Here is a 22,177-nt window from a genome sequence, read left to right as displayed (position 1 = left end):
TTGAGTTCAAATTTAACAAATTTTCCATTATAGTTATCTATAATGTAAATACTTAAAATATATTAGGATTAAGTATAAAACATAATACAACGAGAGGAAAATATGTTTGTTATGCTTGTCGTTACATAGTTATCAACAAGTTTTGAAATGCAGTGTGTCTTTATATAAATTTCCAGCATCCCTAGTGTAACTATGGTAACCCTGGATATGCAATAAAAATCAATAATAATAAATGTACGTACAATATATTTAACTTTCGTTGAGTATCAGTACCTACTACCTACATCGTATCTACTTGGTTTTAATAAGATAAATTTATTTTATTTTTTTATAAAATAACATGTCAAAAACAACATCGTTGGACATCGATGGAATGAGTAAGTTAAAAAAAAAAAATCATCAATTTATAAAATAAAATATTACTTTTAAGAGTTTTAATTTTATTTTATGGGTATTGTATTACCTAAATAAATACAATAGAGTTCATATTTTCAATTTCAAATGTTACAAAAACATTAATGTAATGATTTACCAATAGTTATGTTCATCTTTTATTTTTTTAAACGCAGTTAATCGTTAAAAGTTAAAATTCATATTTTTAATTTTTTTTACTACTTAAGGAGTATTGAGTGTAGATACAAACTTCTATTTATCAAATGTAAATTCATTTTTTCTATTGTAAATTATCTAGCGGATATTTTTTCTGAAATTCTTATACCAAAATCAAATTTCAAACGAGTGATTTTTTTAACTATTCATTTTTGTTTACTTAGGATAATAGGTTGTTCATGATAATGGGTTTGGAAGATATGGGGCTAGGCAATTTTACATTTTAGTTAATAAATATTCATCTATAAACTTTTACATTGCCCCATAGGGCACCCTTTTAATAAGTAGTACATAGGAATTTGAAAATATTGTCTTTAATTAAATATTAATATTCCAGTAATTATAAATTATATGCATTAATTATTAAAGGATAACATGAAAGCGATTATGCTTGGTGAATCACCAAAATATCTATACCATAGTCACACATTAATACATTAAACATAGTACATACCTTCTATAAAATAAAAATCATAAAATATAATCATTTAACTGACGTATAAAATTGTATGATGCAGTAGTATTATAGTACATTAGATAATACGATTTATGGATTTAGCTATTATAACAGTATTATCATATATTTTATATTATAATATGATATATAATACTATACCTTATACAATATAATATATGTAAATCAATAAGATAATACAATATCATTACGTACAATAGAATACAATCCATTGTATAAATTAAATTGCATAAAGAAATTGTTCATTAAATAAATTACTTTATACATCAGAACATAAAATAACGTAATATCTACTTATTACTTAATTTAAACTTTTATTTATAATACATTTAATAATTAGGAATTAATTTCTGTTGTCATGCGATATTTGTAGATTTGTTGCAGCATTAACAAGCTCACACTATTAAATTATTTTTGTGTTGGTGAATGAAATATGCCATACGTGTAGTAATACTTTTATCAATAATATAATATAGTAATTAAAACATTTTTCCTTTTATATATTGTTATACCTAATTAAATTTAAAAGAAAATTAAGTAGCACTTTGTTCTTTTATAAGTAAATAAAGTAATTATATTATTATATAATACAATATTACATAATACCAGTATACCTCATTACCACATTGATTCCTGTGTAAACCGAACTAGTGCATAAAATACATTGCACCTGTAATTATTGAAAAACATATAGCACGTGTAAAATGTATAATTAAAGTTTAAAAGGATCTATTGTCTAATTGTCTTTACATGTAACATGATATTATGATTGTGGTGATCTTTTTATTTTTTTTCTAAACTCTTTTACCCACTCTCTCGCCGCGAAAATAAGTCCTAGCTCTATGGACTTGACATGTTGATTCCCCTCTACCTTATCACTAATTAGTAATCAGGCAACTGCGGTAGTGCGATATACAATTATTGTAGCCTGTAAGTAGTGATTAGCGTTTGAGATACATATGAATAGTACGTTATTAATAACACGTATATATCTGTTATTTATAAATTATTATACTTTTCTAGGGCTGTTATAATGTCTAGGACAACGGCGTATGTACAAACACTTAAATTAAAAACTAATAACAAAAAACACGAAAAAAATTACACGACACTATCATTCTCATGTAGATAACATTTTATAGATATTAAATACTTCCCTAGTTTATTTAATATTAATATTATAGAACAAATTTCAATATTATTTTTTGTTCTCAGGCGCTGAAGAGAAAATTGAACAAATTAAAATGATGCGAGATTTGATTCGTTTGAAAGAGAAGTCTGGAGATGGGTGTAGTTCTGCGTTTCAAAAAATCGGGAAAAAAAAAAATCTTATCAGCGATACAGTAATGTCAGCTGTATTTGTTACCAGTTTTGTTTTAATCGTGGCAATGGCATTATATTCGTTTCGAACTCTATACCTAGCCATACAGAAAAAATTTCCTTCTCAACACACAGAATTGTAATAACAGACACAAAACAATCAAAAATGTATCTTTGACTTAGACATTTACTTTAATATAATAATATGTAAGTAGTTTTAAAATTTAATAGTCAATATAGATTATCGTCATACATAAAAAAAAAAAAAAAAAAAAAAAAATACAATAATTAAAGTAATATCTAATATTGTACGTGTCTTTGAGACTCATTAGTCATTAGTTTTTAATTCAATTGACACTTATTTATTTCCAGATTCTATTAATTTTTTTAAAATTGTCATATTTTCTGAAGCCACAGCTTGTCGATAAGAAGTTATTGTATCTGTTCTGTTATTGTTTACTAAAATAACAAAACAAAATAAGATTGTATTTATAACTTTTAATTGATTTATTTATTTGACAGTGTTATAAACACTATAATCAATAGTTATTATCTATTAAAATATAGATATGTACTAATAAACATAAAATATAGATGATAAGAATAAACAACTTTAATATTGTAAAATGTATTTGATAATTTTATATTGATTGCATAGATTTTCGTTTCTCGTAAATTAAATTTTCAAAGTTGTCAAGTAAAATTATAACGAAATCCAAGAAAAGTCAGAAAAATATTTAAATTATTAACATATCTGTATGAACGGATATACCTATTATACTACATACAATTATATGTTAACCTTATTTTATTTTTAGTATACTAATATGGATTGTTTATACTAATAATTATTAGGTATATAAGTATTTATGTATTTTTTTTTAACTCATTATCACTAACCTCTAAGTCGAGAAGCATTCTGTATAATAGTATTTATTTTCTTCAGTGTAACTAACAATTGTTCATGATTTTCACATGTAACTTGATGATTTTGAATCATTTGTTTATCGATATGAAATATATCATTCAAACATTTTTCCATATTAGACCTTAATAAAAATTCCAAACAATTTAAGAAAAAGGTTGAAAAAAAACTATCTTTCTTACATGTCATCTAAAAGCCGAAAGTCTTCTGCTTGAACAATGAGATTTTTCAATAAAGTTGAACTATCGGCTATTGAAACATTTAATTTAACTGCATTCTGCTGGAGAGTCTTAACACTTTGTATATTTTCCCATAAATCATCGAGGATTTTGGGAAATTCTGCTACAGACTGTACTTAAAAACCATTAATAAACAATATATCTTTCTATCGTAACATTAATCTTAACTCACATCAATTTGATCAAGGTTAAGATATGATGCTAGAGTCTGTACAATATCGGCTGTAAGACTTATATTCGCTGAGTATATAAACATCATTTCTTTTTCAAATGTCACACACGTAAGAGAAGAATCTCTTAACGAACTAATTGCTATTTTCCAAAAATCTTGACCATTGGTTTTAACAGGAGTTTTTTGGGGCACGATAAAATTTTGACTTAGCCATAAATCCAGCTTGTAAAAATAAATTAAAAATTTTCGCATTTCAAATAAAATTTATAAATATATTCTTACTCTTTGAACCCTTTCAACTAAACGAAATTTGACAAAACTTTTGGGAACATCTTCGATTTCTGGATAAGAAACTAATAGATACATTGAAAATTTTGGTAACTGTCGTGTTAGTTCAAAAACGTGAAATTGATCATTATCTACGCTTGATCCAACAAAAGCCTTAAACAAATTAAAATATAATTATTGTTTTTAAATTTACTCATATTGATTTAAAAAATGTATAAAATATATAAAAATACGCGTACAAAAAAATAAACAAAAAAAAATAAATAATGATAAAATAAAAAACTAATTATTGTAAAACCAAATCAAACAATGTGCCCAAATAGCCCTCGCACTTCTAACCACTTTAAATATTCTCCAATATTTTGAGATTAATTTCGAACTATTTGGAATCGAGTTTTCTTGTTTTAAAATTATATACATTTTATAGAAATTATACAAATTTTAAATTTAAAAAATATTTTTTTGAATGTCAAAATTATTAAGTTATGGTTCATCAAACCTATGGATTTTTAATAGTTAACAAAACAGTTTTTTACTTATCACAGCTGTTATTACACCAGCTCTACTCATAATAGAAATTTTGCTTTTGAAATTTTGAAAATATTAATACATAATACATAGAAGAATTTGCACAACTATTACTAAAATTCACACAACAATATTTTAAACTATATTTCATAACAATTTCTTAAAAACAATATTTTAATTTTCAATATTTCAATTTTTCGTATACAATATTTTAACTACAGTATATTTTCAGAAAAAATGTTTCTTAACAATAATATTTCAACTACAAATTTTCAATTATTTCTTGAAACATTTTTCAAAGTAATTTTTCAAAAATTACTTAAAACAATATTTCAATAATAACATTTCGAAAAAAAGAAATTTTCAACTGTAATATTTCAAAAAAACAAATGACTTAACAATTGTTTAACAACTATATTTCGATTAAGAATCATCTATAGTTTAAAATATATTCAATTCTATATTATTAATTTGGTACGATGTGGCACGTTTATATAAACGCATAAAATATTTACAAAACAAAAATTAAATAAACAAAAATAATTCATAGAATGATGTGTGTAAAAATTATTAATTTATAGTTACAATAAAATTGTAAAAAAGTAATAAAAATTTACCAAAAATTATATAGCTAATAAATTAATAATTTAAAAACATTGAAAATTAAAGTTTTAATATTAAATTCATATTATTAAAACATGATAATTATTATTTAAACTGTGTTGAGAAACTATGGTATATTATAAATTAAAAATAATGTGATTTATTACAAATTAATACATACATATTATGAATATATGTCTATGTACAATACCATTTTTTGAAATTTTAGGACCGGAATTTTTTGAGCATTCTAGCTTTTTTTTTTTAACTAAAATAAAGTATACTAAAGGAACTTTTTTCACTTTTGTAACTATATAATTTATTAGACGAACTTACTCGAATATGAATGTCCAGAAGAATATCTTTCGGAGGTACTAAAGCGATTTTCAATTCAGATGAAGAAGACTCTCGATTAGGATGTACGACATGGGTTTCATCTTCAAAAATACCTTCAGCAAACACTGTGACTGCTTTTAAAATCATTGAATTGTTAGTTGACAACGTAAGTAATACACATGGTTCCTATATAAACGAATATCTAGTGAATAATAAAATCATATTAAACATGAAACCATAAGATTAAAAATCAATATTAACATACAATGGTTTTTTCTGAAACTGATATTTCAGTGATGAGCCGTGTGTCTCCCTTAGTAACAATGTCAGAATGATAATTGTATAAATTAATTAAAATTATTAAATGCATAAAATTTATATGATTTAGTATAATAATTTATAATATTTATTTCATATAAAATACTATTCAGAGTAATAACTAATAAAGTGACAAAAATTGCAGTCTTACTGGAATTCCTTGACCTTCATTAGATGCCTTAATATAGTTATTTAATTCTGACATGAGTATCTGTCTCTTTTGCAAAAGATCATGAATAATATTTGTTTGAACACCAGATTCTACCTTTAAACTTGTATTATCATATCCTCGGACTAGAAACCCATGTTAATGAAATATTTGAATTAGGGAAATAAATATAAAATTATAATACATTAATTATTTGAGACTTTAAACACACTTTCACCAGTAATTGAAATTACTATCAATTGGCATTTTCCAGCTCTTATATAATCTCCAACGACTACACCAGCAATGCTATTAGATAACACGTCTCTAAAAATTACTTCTCCAGTTATAGAGCTGCGTGCATCTATTTTTCCATTTGACCATCCAGTTATTAATTCTTCTTTTCCATCTCCATCTAAATCATATTTTTCGAGGAAATTCACCGAACTTTTTGACTAAAAATTATTTTATCTATAAGTATTATGATTTTTTAAAAACCAATATAATTATTTGTATTCATTATTAGACAAAATTACAAGTCTCATAAAGTCATAACATATTAATCATATTAATATGAATTATTCGCAAACCGTCTATCATATAACGTCTATTTTTTATGAAAAAACAGACACTATATTATGATAGGTTACTAATTATTTATACCTTCACTCTCCATACACGTCGAAATTTATCGTATATACCAACAGTTCCATTATCTAATGCATATGCAAATCTTCCAACAGAAAAACTAATTAATGAACAAATGGACGAAGTTTCAGATATTTCATTTACAATTATGTCATCTTTAAATTCTCTTATTTCATAATCGTCAGAACCTACAAGTAACTGAAACATAACAAATTTATTCATTTTTTATAATAAATACAAATAATAAATTATACAATCACTTTATAATGATGCAAATGTTATCATGCTCAGTGCTTACTCCTTCATATTATTTAACTGTTATAACATGTGTAATTTTATTAATACAGGATATATCAAGTATACCCTGCATACCCCATAAATTATGTATAATATTGTTGAATTTTCTCTCCCTATTATGTAATTAATTTTATTTTCCTCCATTCAACTTTGAACGTGACACCAATGAGTAAATTTTTTTCTCATTTTGACATTAGGTCAACAGTCAACATTAAACCTAATCTCACTAGTGATAACTTACTCACATATGCAGACCATACGCTTATTATAAATTTTGTTTTTTTATGTTCTATAAACTATAAATAAGTTATAAAACTTTTACTTTTTTTATTTATGAATAATATAGGTATTAAACAATCTCTTATTTTTAATGTGCTATTGCCTATTATCCTAATTTTATCTAATCGAGACATATATATTTTACATATGATATCTATGGCAAAATAAAAAACGTTATTTCAAAATAAAGAGCTTTAATTTTAAATTTATAGTTTTAAATTTTAACTAAACTTTTAGTAATATTCTTCAGTAAAAAATAATTACAAATAAAATACATCTCAGCTTCTTAGAATTTTCCACAAATGTTTATAGTCCTACATTCGTATTGGTTATTATAAACGTTTAATTATGGTTTAATAAATAGAAGTATAATAATTTATAATAGTATTGTTATTTATGAATTATATTTGTTTAAATATTTAATTAATACTCGTATGTTAGTAAAAATTAAAAATTTATAATTGATTATATTAACCTCGTTAGATCCATCCAAGTCTATATCCATAACAATAATCGATCTGACATTGTCACCAGTTACTGTCCATAATATTTCATTACCTTTGTAATCAAATGCTTGAATCGAACAATTACCACCAATAACAATTGCTGGATCTTTCATAAAATTAAGTTTGCCAATAGCAATTGCTGTAACACCATCAGGTATCTGAAAATACATTACAAATTTACATTAAAGTAATTGTAGTATAATATTAAACCTAATAAACGTTATAGTGCATAATTACAATAATTTAATTAAAAATTAAGGGGATCATACATTTCATTTATATATTATTGTGAATATATATGTATATAATAGCTGTGATTAATGTGTATACATATATATAATATTATAGATATATATGCGTAGAACAACTATAAAAAGGTATTTTAATTATGTTAAATGATAAGATTTGGAATAGTATACTTTTGGCATCAGACTCGTATTTACACAGCCACACGGGACATCCTGTAAGTGTATCCTGCCAAAATAAAAAAAGTGTAGAAAATTGACCGATATATGGTATATGCAGATATATGATTTTAAAATAGCAAGGAAAAGTAGGTACTCTATAGCCTAGGAGAGCTGATCTCCAGACTGATAGGATTTTGTCAGATGCGGAATCACATAGCTCGAAGCAACACTTCACTATAGCTAACACCATATATTTACTCTTAATATTTTATTTGGGACTTCGTTGATTTTACAATGAACGTAACTACACATACAACAAGATTAACTGATTGCAGTGGCGGCGTGAAATTATTATTTCAATGACGCAGTCAACAATTTTCAACACCCACCTACCTACGTTTTATATCAACACCAAAATAAAAAAAAAATATGAAACACTAAAAATAGATGGTGAATTATTTAATTGTTTTAAATATATAGGTATATAATACGCGTGTACATATAAATAATAATAATAATATAATAGGTACATATATTATAGATCGCCTATAAAGTCAACTTTCAACACACACCAACCCACCCACCCACCATTTTTTCCGTGACGCAGCTGCGTCAAATTAACCCCATTCACGCCGCCACTGACTGATTGTGTTAAAATTATTATTAATTTTTATTACACTTCATCCTTTTAACCTGTAACACATTGGAGTTCGCAACGATATATTATTATTAAAATCATTATTTAACTACTATAAAAACCTTAAACTAACTTTTAAAGGATCTTAATTTTTGGTTATGAATTTTTATTTTATAACTTATTTTATAAGTGTTTTATTCAACACGCTAAATGGAGAAAACTGATTGGTACTGTAAAGGCTTGTATGCACAGATGCAAAAAAAAAAGGTTTTAGTCTTACAAAACAAGTCATAACCACCAACTCCCTCTCCAAAAAAAAAAAAAAAATCAGACATAAATAAAATTTAAGAAATCAATAAATGATCAAGATATTAAATTTATTATAAATTTTGAGCAAAGCGATGAATTGATTAATGTATTGATTTTATAATGATGTGAGTCAATCTCATGAATAAAAATGATTTAATTATATATTATTATATAATAATATATAATATATATATATATAATTATATATTATTATATAATTGAGAATAAATGTTTGTAATAAATTTGATTAACAGCTGATATTTTTAGTTATTTTATTAATTTAAAAAATATTTATTATTATTATTTTTTTTTTATATAAATGTTTAAAATTCAAATTTTAATTAAATAATTATAGCATAATAAATAGGTACAATGTTGTCAGTAACAATTAATTCAACCTGCCGTATTGCTACTAATAAAAATATAAATTACTTAAAATAACATTTTAAATTCATAAAAATATATACTTTTGTATAGTGAAACGTTGTTTTCAGCTATGTGCAGAATAAAATGGGCTGCGCACTTTGATAAAGTAAAATAATTTCACCGAACGTACGACACTTAGACGCAGGAAAATTGGGCGTTGAAAATAAAATGCGAGTCAATTGGGTGCAATGACATTTGGATGCAAGACAATATTGGGACTATTGGGAGTGAATATCAATACTTTTTAAAATTAATGTAAGACACGTACTAATAATAAATGAAATAAATTCTAAATTTTATAGTAATATTTGTACGTAGGTATACAATACACGTTGATATATAGATTACTTTGTCATACAGTAGAACGCTAATTAATGTTAAGGATGGTCCGGAAATATTCAAATAATTGAAATTTAAAACATTCAATTATTATTATTTTTTTTTATATTGATATTTATTGTTTATTATATATATTATATGTACCTATGTACACAATTTGAAAAAAATTATCCGGAAATATATGAAAATATGAAATATAGGATTCCGCAAATCAAGTTATTATTATATGTTTATATTTATACAGCAATATTTAAAATACATAAGAACAGTTAATTTGTATCAGTATTTGACGTTTAAATTTCGACAGAATCTCGAAAATCACAAAAGTTTGCTAATTGTTTTGTAATTAAAAATTTATAATATCTTTAATTTTTACTACTTGGGTTTGAAAATGTAATACAATGTTCATCATAAGTAGATTATACTGAATCTAAAAAATCTACAAAAATGTATATACATAATTCTTTTTTATAGACATTTTAAATTCAAATTTTGACGAAATTACATATTTTAACGACGATTAACGCGTGATATTTACTATTTTTTTATATTTCATAAAACTTAATTCGCAAGGATGTACTCTTAAATTTATTATAAAAAGTGTTTAACGTAATAACATTTTCAAAATAGGTATATTAATTTTAAGATATTACCTACTTTATTATCACGAAGAACGTATTATTCACATTGTTTTACAGTACCTGAGGTGGTATTAATTTAAAAGTTAATAACAATAAAAAAATTTGGCATAAATATATTATATTGTTTTTAATTACCCACAGTTAAAATTTGTCATTGCATCTATGCTTTTGTAAAGGCTAAAAATTGTTAATGAGGTGACAATGGACGGGATCAAGCGCTCGGGAAAATACTCACAAGACACAACGACAGCTTTACATGATACGCGTATTAGTAAGCGATAAGCGCATATTGCGTGATTGTATGAGCATAATATGCTCGTACTCTTCATAAACTTGCAAGAGTGTCTATATAGGGAGGGGGACAAGGATCTAAATAATAAAGGGAGGAGGGGTCTCCCCTTGGAAAATGTTGAAAAATTGTTTAGGTACACAAGATGTACATTGAGTGAAGATAGATTTGACAGATTATGTATGATAAGCGTACATATAGGGGAAAAATTGATAATAAAACGAATGGATACATAGAACAAGTAATAAATATATTTGGTGTTAAAAAAAAAATTTACAAATTTAATTTGTAAATTAATATTTTAATAAATTTTTGTGTCATTAATCAAATGAAAATTCAATAAATAACGTTTATGGTTAATTGGTTAAATAATTATTATTTCATAATCTTCCAGTTTGATATATAAAATATAATAGTATAATGTTAAATTGTATACCCCTTTTTATCTTATGGCCATCATTAAAATTTTGTCCCCCCCCCCCTTGAGAATTTTTCTATGGGCGCCGTTGTAGACTTGTAAATTATAATATATTGTATTAACTATAATCTATAAAAAAGAATAGAATAGGGATTGACAATCAAAATGATGGAATAGGTTCATAATGCAAAATATAAATAGTTTAAAATTTGTTTTTAAAAATAATTAGAAAATTTCGCTATAAAAAAAATAACAAATAAATTATATACGTAATGATAAAAAATTTCAAATGTATTTACAACTAATAATAGATAATTATTGGACTACAAGAAAAAAAAGTTTTGTGATAAAAATTTTAGAGGAATCATCAATCAACCTTATCTATTAGTTATTAAAATTTTCATTGAACCACTGTTATGAATCACATAGAGAAATAAAAAACGCATAATAATTAATGATAATAAAGACGTTTAAAGTATTAAATATCCAAAGAATATTTAATTTATTTTAAATTATCATTTTTATAAGTTAATGGCTTAATGCATATTTTCCTTGTAAACCTATTTTCTCTTTTTTTATTGAAAAAAATTTTTTAAATTTTTCGCAAAGCAACCCTCCATTGTGCTTATTGTAAATATTTCTGTTACAGATTGTACAAATTAAAATAAATATGTTAAAAAAAAAAAATTGTTCGCAAAAATGTAATGAAACAACGCCATCTACGAGGTAACTTTCTATGCACTTAGTGGCTAGTAGACAGTAGTGCATTTTTGATTTTCTCGTGTCTACACAGTACACTTTACACTCTATAGCCAGATAAATCGGAATATTTCGAATTTCGTTACCTTCCGATTTTACGTTAAAATTTAAGTACTCAAGCTTAATTTACTGCTATTGGTTTACTTGAAAGAACCGTCAATGTGATTTCCACTTTAAACTCAACGTGTGTTTTAATAGATAAATATTTTCATTTTAAAATACGTTTAAAATAGATAGTAAAATTACACTGAAAAATCTCTAAATAAAAAAAAATCTTAGTTCTTAAGTAACTTTGATGGTTACATTAATTTAAAATAAAAGTTGTATAAATTAAAATATTTTAATATTAACATACAAAACATTCAATATTAAATAATTGAAGATTTTATACCGTTATTGAGATATTTTATAATTTAAACCTGTCTTGTACTTTGATAGTGTTATCTAAAATCTTAAATTCCAAGGTCTTGTGAGGACAGGTAATGTGAATTGTGATTACCTATTTCTACTTGACATTTGTTAATTGTTAATAAATTGTTGGAGTGGTTTTTTATCTGCTATCATTAGGTATTGACGTGTGTGCTGCCTTAACGCATTTCAGCATTTGTGTTTTTGCCTATTGGCTAATACGTTATTACTTATTGTCTGTTCAGTGTACTCTATAATCTGTGCTACACGTGTTTGCATTTTTCAAACTAAACATTTTTCCAACTAAAAACTGATTTTTAAATTTTGAATTTGAATTTTTAAATATGGATATCGATCGTCGCTCTGTAATTATTAATCTCTATGACATAAATGCATTTAAATTTGGTACATTTCAATTAAAATCAGGGGAATGGTCAAAATATTATTTGGATTTAAGAGTCATTGTATCGTACCCAAAAATACTAGTAAGTTAAACTGATATTTGTTTAAGGCAACATTATTCACGCATGTTTTATTTCTGTCTTACAAACAATCTAGCAAATTTGCATTTAGCAGTAACTAATTTTGTGGTTTAGCTTTAATATTAGTATAAATTGACCAATTAATAAATTTAAAGGTAAGAAAATTATCTGTATTTGTAACTTGGTATTTTTTATATTTTCAATTTTACATGAGTTATGAATTCATAAAATATTTCTATTTAATAATGCTAATTACTCACTTAAAAATTAAAATTTAGTAAAACCTTAAAATACAAATAAAGAATATCTGAACAAATTCTTACTTCAGATTTTATAATTGGTCATTTTACTTTGAAATTAAAATTATACTCTGTTCACCGAGAAAACATACAGATTCTGACGATTCTGTACATACTCATGTGAAATCCTGTCATATTGAAACTGGTATGGCAGGGTATCCCATGAGAATACACAAATAAATCAAATTTTGTCGAGTCGCAGAATGTTCTCTAGCTGGAGTGAGTACAACATAAAATTTTACATGTTTGTATTAGTGATTATACAATCAAGTGTGTGTTCATGTAGCGGTTTTCAAACTGTGCTCCGCAGAGCCCTAACATGTGCATCCAACTCTTGTCTATCAAGCCAAATATTAAAATGCTGGTCAATATAAAAAGCCAACATCATGAATCACATTAAAATCACTAAATATTAAAATTTATAAATTTATAAAATAATATGTTCTTTTTTCCTATTAAAAATTAATTAAATAATTTGTATATATTCATTTACTGAAAAAATAAAAGTAAAATCATTTACAATTAATATCATTTTTTATAAACATAAGAGCTTTGTGAACAAAAAAGTTTGAGAGCCACTTTGTTAATATTCTCTTTAAACTAGTATCTCTTAAGTATTTTTACATTTTTCTAGAAACAAGTTTGTGCACTAGTATCAACCACTGTTCTCCAAGATGATGCTAACTCTAAAAATCAAGTGCGTTTATGTGGTGTGCCTTACACAGCTTTACCTATAGCTACTGTAGTATCTATAGATACCAATTTACCAATGTTAATTCGTAGAAAAGAACAAAAAAAATATGGTACAAAAAAATTGATCGATGGTGAATATTCTTGTGGTGATGATGTAATTGTTATTGAAGATATAATTACAAGTGGCGCTAGTATATTAGAAACTGTAACTGTGAGTAATATAGTCTCAAATTTAAATCTTAATATTATATTTTATTTATAGTGTAAATCTAAAATTCTGATATTGATAATTGATATTTTTTTGTTTTTTATGATATTTTACATTTAAGTTAGTCTGGTATAAGATATATTTATGATAAAAACTAAATACTTCTCATGATTTTGAAATTATATTTTATTAACCTAGTAAGTTGTTAGCTTGTCACTATACTGTATGTTATTGTATTAAAAAGCGCATATCTATCTTACAAACTTATTATAGTATATGATATACTAAATTATATTTTAAAATATTGATAAAAATTTATTTTAATGAATTATTTTCTGGAATGTTTAACAGTGGCTTTTATTTTCTTATATCTAATTATTAATTATAATACTACTTAAAACCTATTTAATACCTAACCTTTACTTTAGCAATTTATCATAATTAATCATTATAAGAAAGCTTTGTAACATTATATAAAAAATATTATTGTACAATAAATAATTATACCAGGTGGCAGAATGAAAAATTGTTTATTTCTTATAGTACAGTTGAGAGATGAAAAGAAAAAGAACCTTATTTAATAAAAATTATAAAGTAATACACTATTAGAATACAAATTTAATCATAAATGATATTTATGATACAATTTGAATTGTTATTTAATATTTAGTACTTAATAAACTTAAATAATTGTGTGTTTTTTTTTTTTAGGATTTGGAGAAAAGCAATTTAAATGTATCAAATGTTATTGTATTAGTAGATAGACAACAGGGAGGCATGCAACATTTAAGTAAAAGAGGACTAAAGATTAAAAGTTTGTTCAACATCACAGAAGTAAATTTTTAATCAAATTTATACTTTATATTTATTCATCCTATAATATATTTTGATTAAAGATGAGAACATATTACTATAAAATTTTATAATATTTGAATATTTGAGGTTCAATGATTTGAATTTAAATTTGAAATTGTGTGATAAGTGTATATATAAGTAGATTTAAGTTTAAAAAAAAAATATTTAAATAATAACTGTTATTCGTTTATAAAAAATGTAATTCATTTAATATAAACTTTGAATATCTAATAATTTTTAACTTGTGTTTAGATTATAACAATACTTAAAGAAGCAGGAAAAATAAGTGATGAAATTTATCGAACTGTTTTAGATTATATTATAAACAATCAAATTCAACCTGTAAAAGAAAATGGTAATAATTTAATTAATGCTTGGGTTTTGACACGGGTAAATATGTTATCTACAAATATTTTTATTTCAAATTCCATAGTTTAGTATGATTATTGTCAGATTTGGGGATCTGAATTTTTTTAGGTTATTTATAATATATGAAAAAAGGTAATACATATTTATAGTTTGAGTAGTACTGTCATACTTCTATTTATTAATACTTATTATATAGGAAAAAAAACCCTATTTACATATTATATTGTATTGAACAATATTTATTGAAAAACAAACTTTATTTTATTAAATTCTGTAGGCATAAGAGGTCACTTTACCTACTTATTTTGTTTCTATGTAACAAACAATGTGACAAATGTGCGTTCAATAAAACTGAATTTTGGATATTAGTTAAAAATTTGAGTGAATTGTCCTAAATCAAAATTAAAAGTAAGAACATTTTGTGTTATCAGTTTCTATTTCTTACAATATTTTAATTTTTATGTAAGCAAAGAACATTTTTACATTTAAACAATATACGTATTCATTATTTGCTTGAAAATTAAAATATTGTGAAAAATTATGGAGAGATTACAGTTGATATTCTTATCTTTAAGTTTTATAATAAGTCAATTCGCTTTAATACCAAAGCTAATAATATTCAATAATAGGTTCTATTGAACGCAAATTGACTATATTGTGTTTGTAAGATGGAGATAACACATATGAGTATAGCATCCTCTTTAACTTCTACATTGATTTATTGTACAGATTGTTTCACAGTGAACTGACAATTACATTAACTTTTGTTCTATTTAACATTTCCAACTTTTTTTTTAATTTTGTATGTGAAATTAAAAAAAAATTCTATTTGATATTTAAAAAAAATCAAAATAGCCATTTTGTTGATATGGTTTTTAAAATATGTTTGAAAAATGTTCGGCCGTTTATTTTCTATGATTTTTTGAAGTTTGACAATTTTATATTATTTTAAAAAGATTTTCTAGATAATGGATTGCTAGTCATAACATAAATTTAAATTTAAGCAAACTTTAAAAATTATTGATTCAACCTTAGTAAAAGTTTTTTACGTCAACATTTTTTTTTAAATCAGATTTACAACATGACTATCTTGATTTTTTTAAGTATCAAGTAGAACATTTTTTAATTTTGCATACAAAATGTTAAAAAAAAAATGTAATTTAGCTCAGACAACAATTGACAATTTAAAAAAAAATAGTTGAAAATATTCAATAAAACAAAAATTATTGCAATTATCAGTTCATCGTGAAACACTCTGTATAAGACAATTATAAAAGTACTAAATAATATAAAATATTTTTAATTTAATATTAAGAAAATGGTCAAAAATATTTGTTTCTTACTATTTTATTTATTATTATGTAGATAACATATTAAACTGATGTGCAATATTTACTTTATGATAATTTTAACAATAAATATTGATTTTTATCATTTATTTTTAAGATAAATTCTAACAAATTTAGAAATAGTATTTTGTTAAAATTTTTAAAAATTTCTCCTAATTTGTCCTTTTATACCTCTGGAATTTCTAATTTTATTTTAATTTTATAGTAATTATTTATTATTATTTTTTTAGAAAAACCGTTGAGAACAAAACTAGAATTTAAGAAAAGAGCTGAATTATTAGAAACTTCTAAAATAGCCCAGAAAATCTTTAAATTGAGCTTAGAAAAGAGAAGTAACTTATGTGTAGCAATTGATGTTGATACTGCTGACAAACTTTTAGATATTGCTGAAAAAGTAGCACCGCACATTTGTATTTTGAAAACTCATATTGATGCCATTAGTGGTGTCACAGATGCTACTATCAATGCTTTACAACTCTTAGCTAAACAGTACAACTTCCTTATAATGGAAGACAGGTAATTAAAATTATAATACATGGAACAGTAACATATATAAGTATATTATATACATTACTATTGAATAAACTTTATAATTACAGAAAAATGGCAGATATTGGTAATACTGTTAAACTGCAATACAAAAAATTAGTACTTTGGGCAGATCTAGTAACAGTACATAGTGTTTCTGGTGGAATGATGTTAAAAGGCATTCGTGAAGTAATAAATGAGAATGCAGATCTATTAGATAACCGGGGTGTGTTCATTGTTGCTGAATTGAGTTGCAATGGAAATTTAATATCGGAACAATATATCAAAGGTAAGTTAATAACAGTGCCTGTTAAATGAACTACCAATAAAACATAGTAATATCTAGCCAAAAATATTTTTTACATATTGGATAAAAACAAATTTATCAGTTAAGTAATATGTTTCAACTACTCAAAAATAGAAATGTAAATGGACAATTTTAGCAGCCTCTGATTAATAAAAATAATTTAATTTACAAATGTATTGTGATTTTCAAATTATTAACTGATATATATTTGTAGAGACTATGAAGATAGCTGAAGAGTATAAAGATATTGTGGCTGGTCTAGTGTGTCAATCCTATGATGTTATTTCTTCACCAAGCTTACTTCAACTTACACCTGGTGTAAATATTAAAAACTCCAGTGATAATCTTGGACAACAATATCAAAGTCCTAGCGATATTATTTTAACTAAAGGAGCTGATATTGCAGTAGTAGGTAGAGGTATTTATCAAGATGACAATCCTGCTGAAGCAGCCAAAGTATACAAAGAATCATTGTGGAATACTTATTTAGAACGTGTATCAAATTCTTAATTACTCTATTATAACAACTATACCAAGTTTTTAATTAATAGATATAATTAATTTGATTAAATTTTCATCAATGTATACAGTCATTTTTGCTACCAATGTTTTTACTATTCTATAATAGATACTAAATTGTATTGTTTAATAATTTCATTGTTAAATATTGAATGTTAGTTATGGTAATACTTATATGCGTATTATTTATTAAATAATAATTGATAATATTTGCCAAATTGTATTTTTTTATAACTTAATTTATAACTACATTTTTTATGAAATAATAAAATATTATTTATTATTTAATCAATTTTTTTTTATTGTTATTATTATCATCATAATTCCATTTAGGAAATTATAAATAATACAAACAAAAAAGTTATCAATGGTTACTTCTTTCATAATACTCTGTGTGGAACAATAAATATATTAATTTTACAAAAAAAATAAAATAATAATAATTATATAATATATATGTAAGTAGTTGATAAAATGATTTGATTATCAATTTTAGAGTGGTTTCTAGTAGAAAATTGTAACAAATTCTTAAATGAAAGTAGTTAAAATTAAAACTTTTTGGCATTTTTTTTTAATTTATGAAAAACAGGAATTATTGTGTAAAACCTATTTTTGAAAAATTCTATTTTCTTTTCACCAAATGTTTATGTTAGCATTTCCTTCACACATAACTTTCAAAATATTTTAATTCTTTTTGAGTTATTTATAAACATTTAAAATTTTACTAAGTATCAAACATTTTTTTCACTAAATTGAAAAATGAATTTAATACATATATACAATATTTTGTTTAAACACTTGAAGTTTACATTTTTAACTAAAAAATGTTAATTGTTTTGCTAATGAAAACGTAAAAAAAAATACTATTTTCTAAGCTAAGATATAAAAATGTAATACGAAGTTTTTCATAAATAGTTGAAACTGAAACCAAAAAATCTACAAAAGTGTATGAAATGACATGTTTAAATTATGAATAATGATGTTCATTATATTGTTATAATTAAAAAAAAAAATTTGTGGTGACTTAAAACTTTTTTGTAGTTAATTATATTTCATACACACAATGATTTCGACAATTAATTCAATATACTGTATTACTAAAATTAAAAATAATAACTTTGATAGCAATATCAATAAACATAACATGAAATAGACTTAGTGATATAAGACGATTGGCCACCTTCACTCAAAATCATTTTTCATTAACAATGTGATTTATTATTGAATTAAAATTTAATACATCTATCACAGTGACCTATTTAATATCTACTGTACAGCAGAGTAATACCCTCTTTCTCAGTTTTTATAATTGAGAATATAATTGTATAGGTATGGCATTTTTCTAAGAATTATAAGTTACATATTATAATACTTTCTACCTTATAGTATTAATATATAAATATACAAAATATATCTATTTACATTTTATAGTTATTTACGCTATTAGTATTTGTGGTTTTTATGTATTTTAACAGCCAATGTTAGTATGAATGAAGCATTTTGACATATCGTCAAATTGCAACCATAAATAATTGGTACTTACAATAGGATCCTGCTTACCATTGCAAATCATTTTATATTTTACTTGTAAATCAATTATTTTAGTCTCATATAATCAAAGTTTTTGAATTACATTAATAGATTTACAATTTCTAAGACTTATACTCACCTCTTTAAAGAATAAATCACTGTTAAGATCTACATTATAGGCTAATACACTTCCAACTGTTCCTACTACAAGTATATCTTTTTCATCGTTTGGAATTACTTTTCCTGCCAATAAAGCTGTAATTTTTTGATTGATATTCAAATAAGATATGTCCTTTTCTGGCCTGTGTGGACTATGTATTAAAATCTATAACATAAAAATTTAATTATTTCCAACTTTTTATTACTTAAAAATTTTAATGATATTAACATAATCTAAGTATTGAATTTGTAAAGTTTTGTTTAGTTCAGTGAGTGTTTGAGTTATGTTATAAATTTGATTTTCATAGAAATTATATGTATTATCAAGTAGGTTTAAATGTGAAAAATATTAAGTTAACATTGAGACATCGAGGAAAAATACAATAGAACTGTAATTACTCCTTAGGGACTAGGGTCAAGGATGTCTGTAGAAAATTTCACTGGGGGAGGGAAATATTCTATATATATATATATATATACTTTCATAACCATTTAGTTTTAAATTGTTTAATATTTAGTAAACAATAATTTTTTTAGTTGAAAAAAAATCTTTTAAAAACAAACTCTATACAAACATTGGTGAAAAAACGTGAGAGGCATGGTCTCCCACTAATGCAGATGTTTTTCTTTAGGGCGGCAGTAAAAATTAATTTAAATTAAATAGGTAAACAAAATTTAAAATTGTTACATATCATTTTATTCTTTTTTTTTTTTTTACACTTAATAGACTATACAACGCAGTTATGTAGACTATAGACAACATAGGTAAGTATCATCACTATCATATTTATAAAAAATAAAAATTTTCATTTCATCGAGATTGTAGCTATATGTAAACATTTAACAAACTTGCCTTATTTTCAGACGTTGCTGCTGTCAAACAATGATGTGATCCGTCATATTTACCCATTGTAACTAATTGTGGTATTATACTATGTCTTAACTGTAATGAAAATAAAGGAACAGCCATTGTGCATAAGAATAAAATAGTACACGAGTCTTAATTATTTATAATTAATATTAATTAAAATAATATGGAGTTCGATATAACATAAAAATCTATACATCGTATCTTGTATTTTTAGTTAGTGTATAAATCTGTATAAAACTGGTAACCATAGTAACTATAATGTTTAAATATTGTTTTGTTACCTAGGAGTAGGTATTATGCCATTATACTTCTATATCATAGATAATTCATGGTCAGCCTATATCACTAAGTAGGTATGTTTTATGATGTAAATTTGGATAAAGCTATTATAGTACTAATTTATTTTATTATTAGTATTATGATAGTTTGATTATTTTTTTTTTCGAAAATCGTTGTATTTATTATATTAAAATTAAATATTTAGACCATTTAATATTGTTATTGATATTTGAGTTCATAAAACCGTACTGTAAATAGCGTAAAATATGTTCATTTTATTAATAAATAATATTTTAAAATTAATCTACATAGGTAATTTAAAAATCACATTGTGTACAGTGAAATTCATAACAAAATATTTTTACATAAAAGTTTTAAGAGAGCAATTGTAAAATGTTGTATGATTGAATTACATTTGTAGGGTAAAAAGCAGTTAATAATCGAACTACACTCGAGCTCAAAAAAGGTATTTCAACAGTAATACACTAATGCCGATCGTGCATTTAAAGGGGTTAAAGTTTAGAAAACATCCATTTCCCTTCTCATTTAAAGGATTAGGAATTTTATCAGGATTCACAATGATTTTAAATATTGGCATGGTTAAAAGTTATTATATGTAGGTACCCAATTATGTTATAAATATCTTATTATATTTAATACATAATATATTTATTATTTATGTATTATAAATGTGACATATTATTTTTATTTTTATTTTTTAAAGCGTTTTTAAACTATTCAATTTTTTTTTTTTTTGTAGTAATTTCAAACTGAATTCAAAACCTTTAACCTGATAATTGAGTTTCGAGCATACAAGTTTATTTATATTTCAATGTTGTTTTTTTTTCTGGTACTATTTAGTTAAAGGTCTTGTGTCAGTATTCTACATTAACATTTAAGTATTTATTTTAAATTGTGTTAAAATATCATTAAATATAAATATACAGTAAAACTCGCTTAAGACGCTCTTTAAGGGACCAGTTCTCTAGAACGTCTTAAGCGGGAAAGCGTCTTATGCGGGAATGAAACAAAATTATGTGGTTGAAATATCGAGTTTATTTTTTTATTATTAAACATAATTTAATGGGAAATACACTTATAAATTAATTATAATTACAATATACATACATACTTATATTTTTGTGCTACTGAATTTAATTTAAAAAAATATTATTATTACATACATATTTTATTATTGTTTATTAAAAAAATTATCTATTTTTGATTATTTAAGGTTCTGACAATGCATTTCAGCAAGAAAGTTTTCAATTTTATTAAGACAGCCTAAAATTTCTTCGGAATCTGTTGAACAAAAGAGCGTTTTACCCGATTAAACAGAGAAAAACTGAGCGTCTTAACAGGTGGTTTTTACATTGACTAATATAGGAAATGTCTAGGGACCGAC

At 23.9% G+C, this 22,177-nt stretch overlaps 3 protein-coding genes across 7 annotated transcripts; 2 read left to right on the top strand and 1 right to left on the bottom strand.

Moving 5' to 3' along the window:
• The first annotated feature begins 269 nt into the window (after nucleotides 1–269).
• On the top strand, nucleotides 270–2,633 carry LOC112594129. Of its 2 annotated transcripts, none has more exons than XM_025338774.1 (2): nucleotides 270–377; nucleotides 2,300–2,629. In XM_025338774.1, exons 1-2 carry the CDS (start codon nucleotides 341–343, stop codon nucleotides 2,545–2,547), a joined length of 285 nt encoding a protein of 94 aa, XP_025194559.1. In that variant the 5' UTR covers nucleotides 270–340; the 3' UTR covers nucleotides 2,548–2,629. The 2 variants fall into 2 exon arrangements, with proteins under 2 accessions (XP_025194559.1, XP_025194558.1); XM_025338773.1 differs by lacking the exon at nucleotides 270–377 and adding an exon at nucleotides 2,108–2,208 and having other exon boundaries at nucleotides 2,300–2,633.
• Nucleotides 2,634–2,728: 95 nt separating this feature from the next.
• On the bottom strand, nucleotides 2,729–20,620 carry LOC112594127 (Bardet-Biedl syndrome 2 protein homolog). Of its 4 annotated transcripts, XM_025338768.1 has the most exons (13): nucleotides 20,476–20,620; nucleotides 19,603–19,788; nucleotides 7,661–7,849; nucleotides 6,625–6,807; nucleotides 6,194–6,416; nucleotides 5,965–6,107; nucleotides 5,761–5,808; nucleotides 5,496–5,681; nucleotides 4,023–4,181; nucleotides 3,741–3,962; nucleotides 3,512–3,678; nucleotides 3,305–3,453; nucleotides 2,729–2,863 (listed from the first exon to the last, which is right to left on the bottom strand). In XM_025338768.1, exons 1-13 carry the CDS (start codon nucleotides 20,590–20,592, stop codon nucleotides 2,763–2,765), a joined length of 2,073 nt encoding a protein of 690 aa, XP_025194553.1. In that variant the 5' UTR covers nucleotides 20,593–20,620; the 3' UTR covers nucleotides 2,729–2,762. The 4 variants fall into 4 exon arrangements, with proteins under 4 accessions (XP_025194553.1, XP_025194554.1, XP_025194556.1 ...); XM_025338769.1 differs by lacking the exon at nucleotides 5,761–5,808; XM_025338771.1 differs by lacking the exons at nucleotides 19,603–19,788; nucleotides 20,476–20,620 and adding an exon at nucleotides 13,130–13,324.
• On the top strand, nucleotides 12,373–18,131 carry LOC112594128 (uridine 5'-monophosphate synthase). The gene is made up of 7 exons (XM_025338772.1): nucleotides 12,373–12,809; nucleotides 13,740–14,009; nucleotides 14,718–14,840; nucleotides 15,114–15,216; nucleotides 16,810–17,095; nucleotides 17,179–17,396; nucleotides 17,629–18,131. The coding sequence occupies exons 1-7, from the start codon at nucleotides 12,669–12,671 to the stop codon at nucleotides 17,922–17,924; spliced, it is 1,437 nt and encodes a 478-aa protein (XP_025194557.1). The 5' UTR covers nucleotides 12,373–12,668; the 3' UTR covers nucleotides 17,925–18,131.
• Nucleotides 20,621–22,177: the final 1,557 nt, after the last annotated feature.

Source organism: Melanaphis sacchari, unplaced genomic scaffold, assembly GCF_002803265.2.
Source record: "Melanaphis sacchari strain LSU unplaced genomic scaffold, SCAv2.0 Contig221_pilon_pilon, whole genome shotgun sequence".
Lineage (NCBI taxonomy): Eukaryota > Metazoa > Arthropoda > Insecta > Hemiptera > Aphididae > Melanaphis > Melanaphis sacchari.
The sequence above is the reverse complement of the archived record's forward strand: the minus strand, read 5'-3'. Positions and strand labels throughout refer to the sequence as shown.

What these genes read in the sequence shown, in the direction of transcription:
- LOC112594129 (XM_025338773.1), top strand. Translation starts at nt 2,118, where the DNA reads ATGTCTAGGACAACGGCGTATGTACAAACACTTAAATTAAAAACTAAT. An exon ending in CACGACACTATCATTCTCAT is followed by an intron (nt 2,209 to 2,299) that starts GTAGATAACATT and finishes TTTTGTTCTCAG; the next exon opens with GCGCTGAAGAGAAAATTGAA.
- LOC112594128 (XM_025338772.1), top strand. Translation starts at nt 12,669, where the DNA reads ATGGATATCGATCGTCGCTCTGTAATTATTAATCTCTATGACATAAAT. An exon ending in GTTTGTTCAACATCACAGAA is followed by an intron (nt 14,841 to 15,113) that starts GTAAATTTTTAA and finishes ACTTGTGTTTAG; the next exon opens with ATTATAACAATACTTAAAGA. An exon ending in ATCGGAACAATATATCAAAG is followed by an intron (nt 17,397 to 17,628) that starts GTAAGTTAATAA and finishes ATATATTTGTAG; the next exon opens with AGACTATGAAGATAGCTGAA.
- LOC112594127 (XM_025338768.1), bottom strand. Translation starts at nt 20,592, where the DNA reads ATGGCTGTTCCTTTATTTTCATTACAGTTAAGACATAGTATAATACCA. An exon ending in AATTTCAATTACTGGTGAAA is followed by an intron (nt 6,108 to 6,193) that starts GTGTGTTTAAAG and finishes ATGGGTTTCTAG; the next exon opens with TCCGAGGATATGATAATACA. An exon ending in ATGAAGGTCAAGGAATTCCA is followed by an intron (nt 5,809 to 5,964) that starts GTAAGACTGCAA and finishes ATTGTTACTAAG; the next exon opens with GGAGACACACGGCTCATCAC.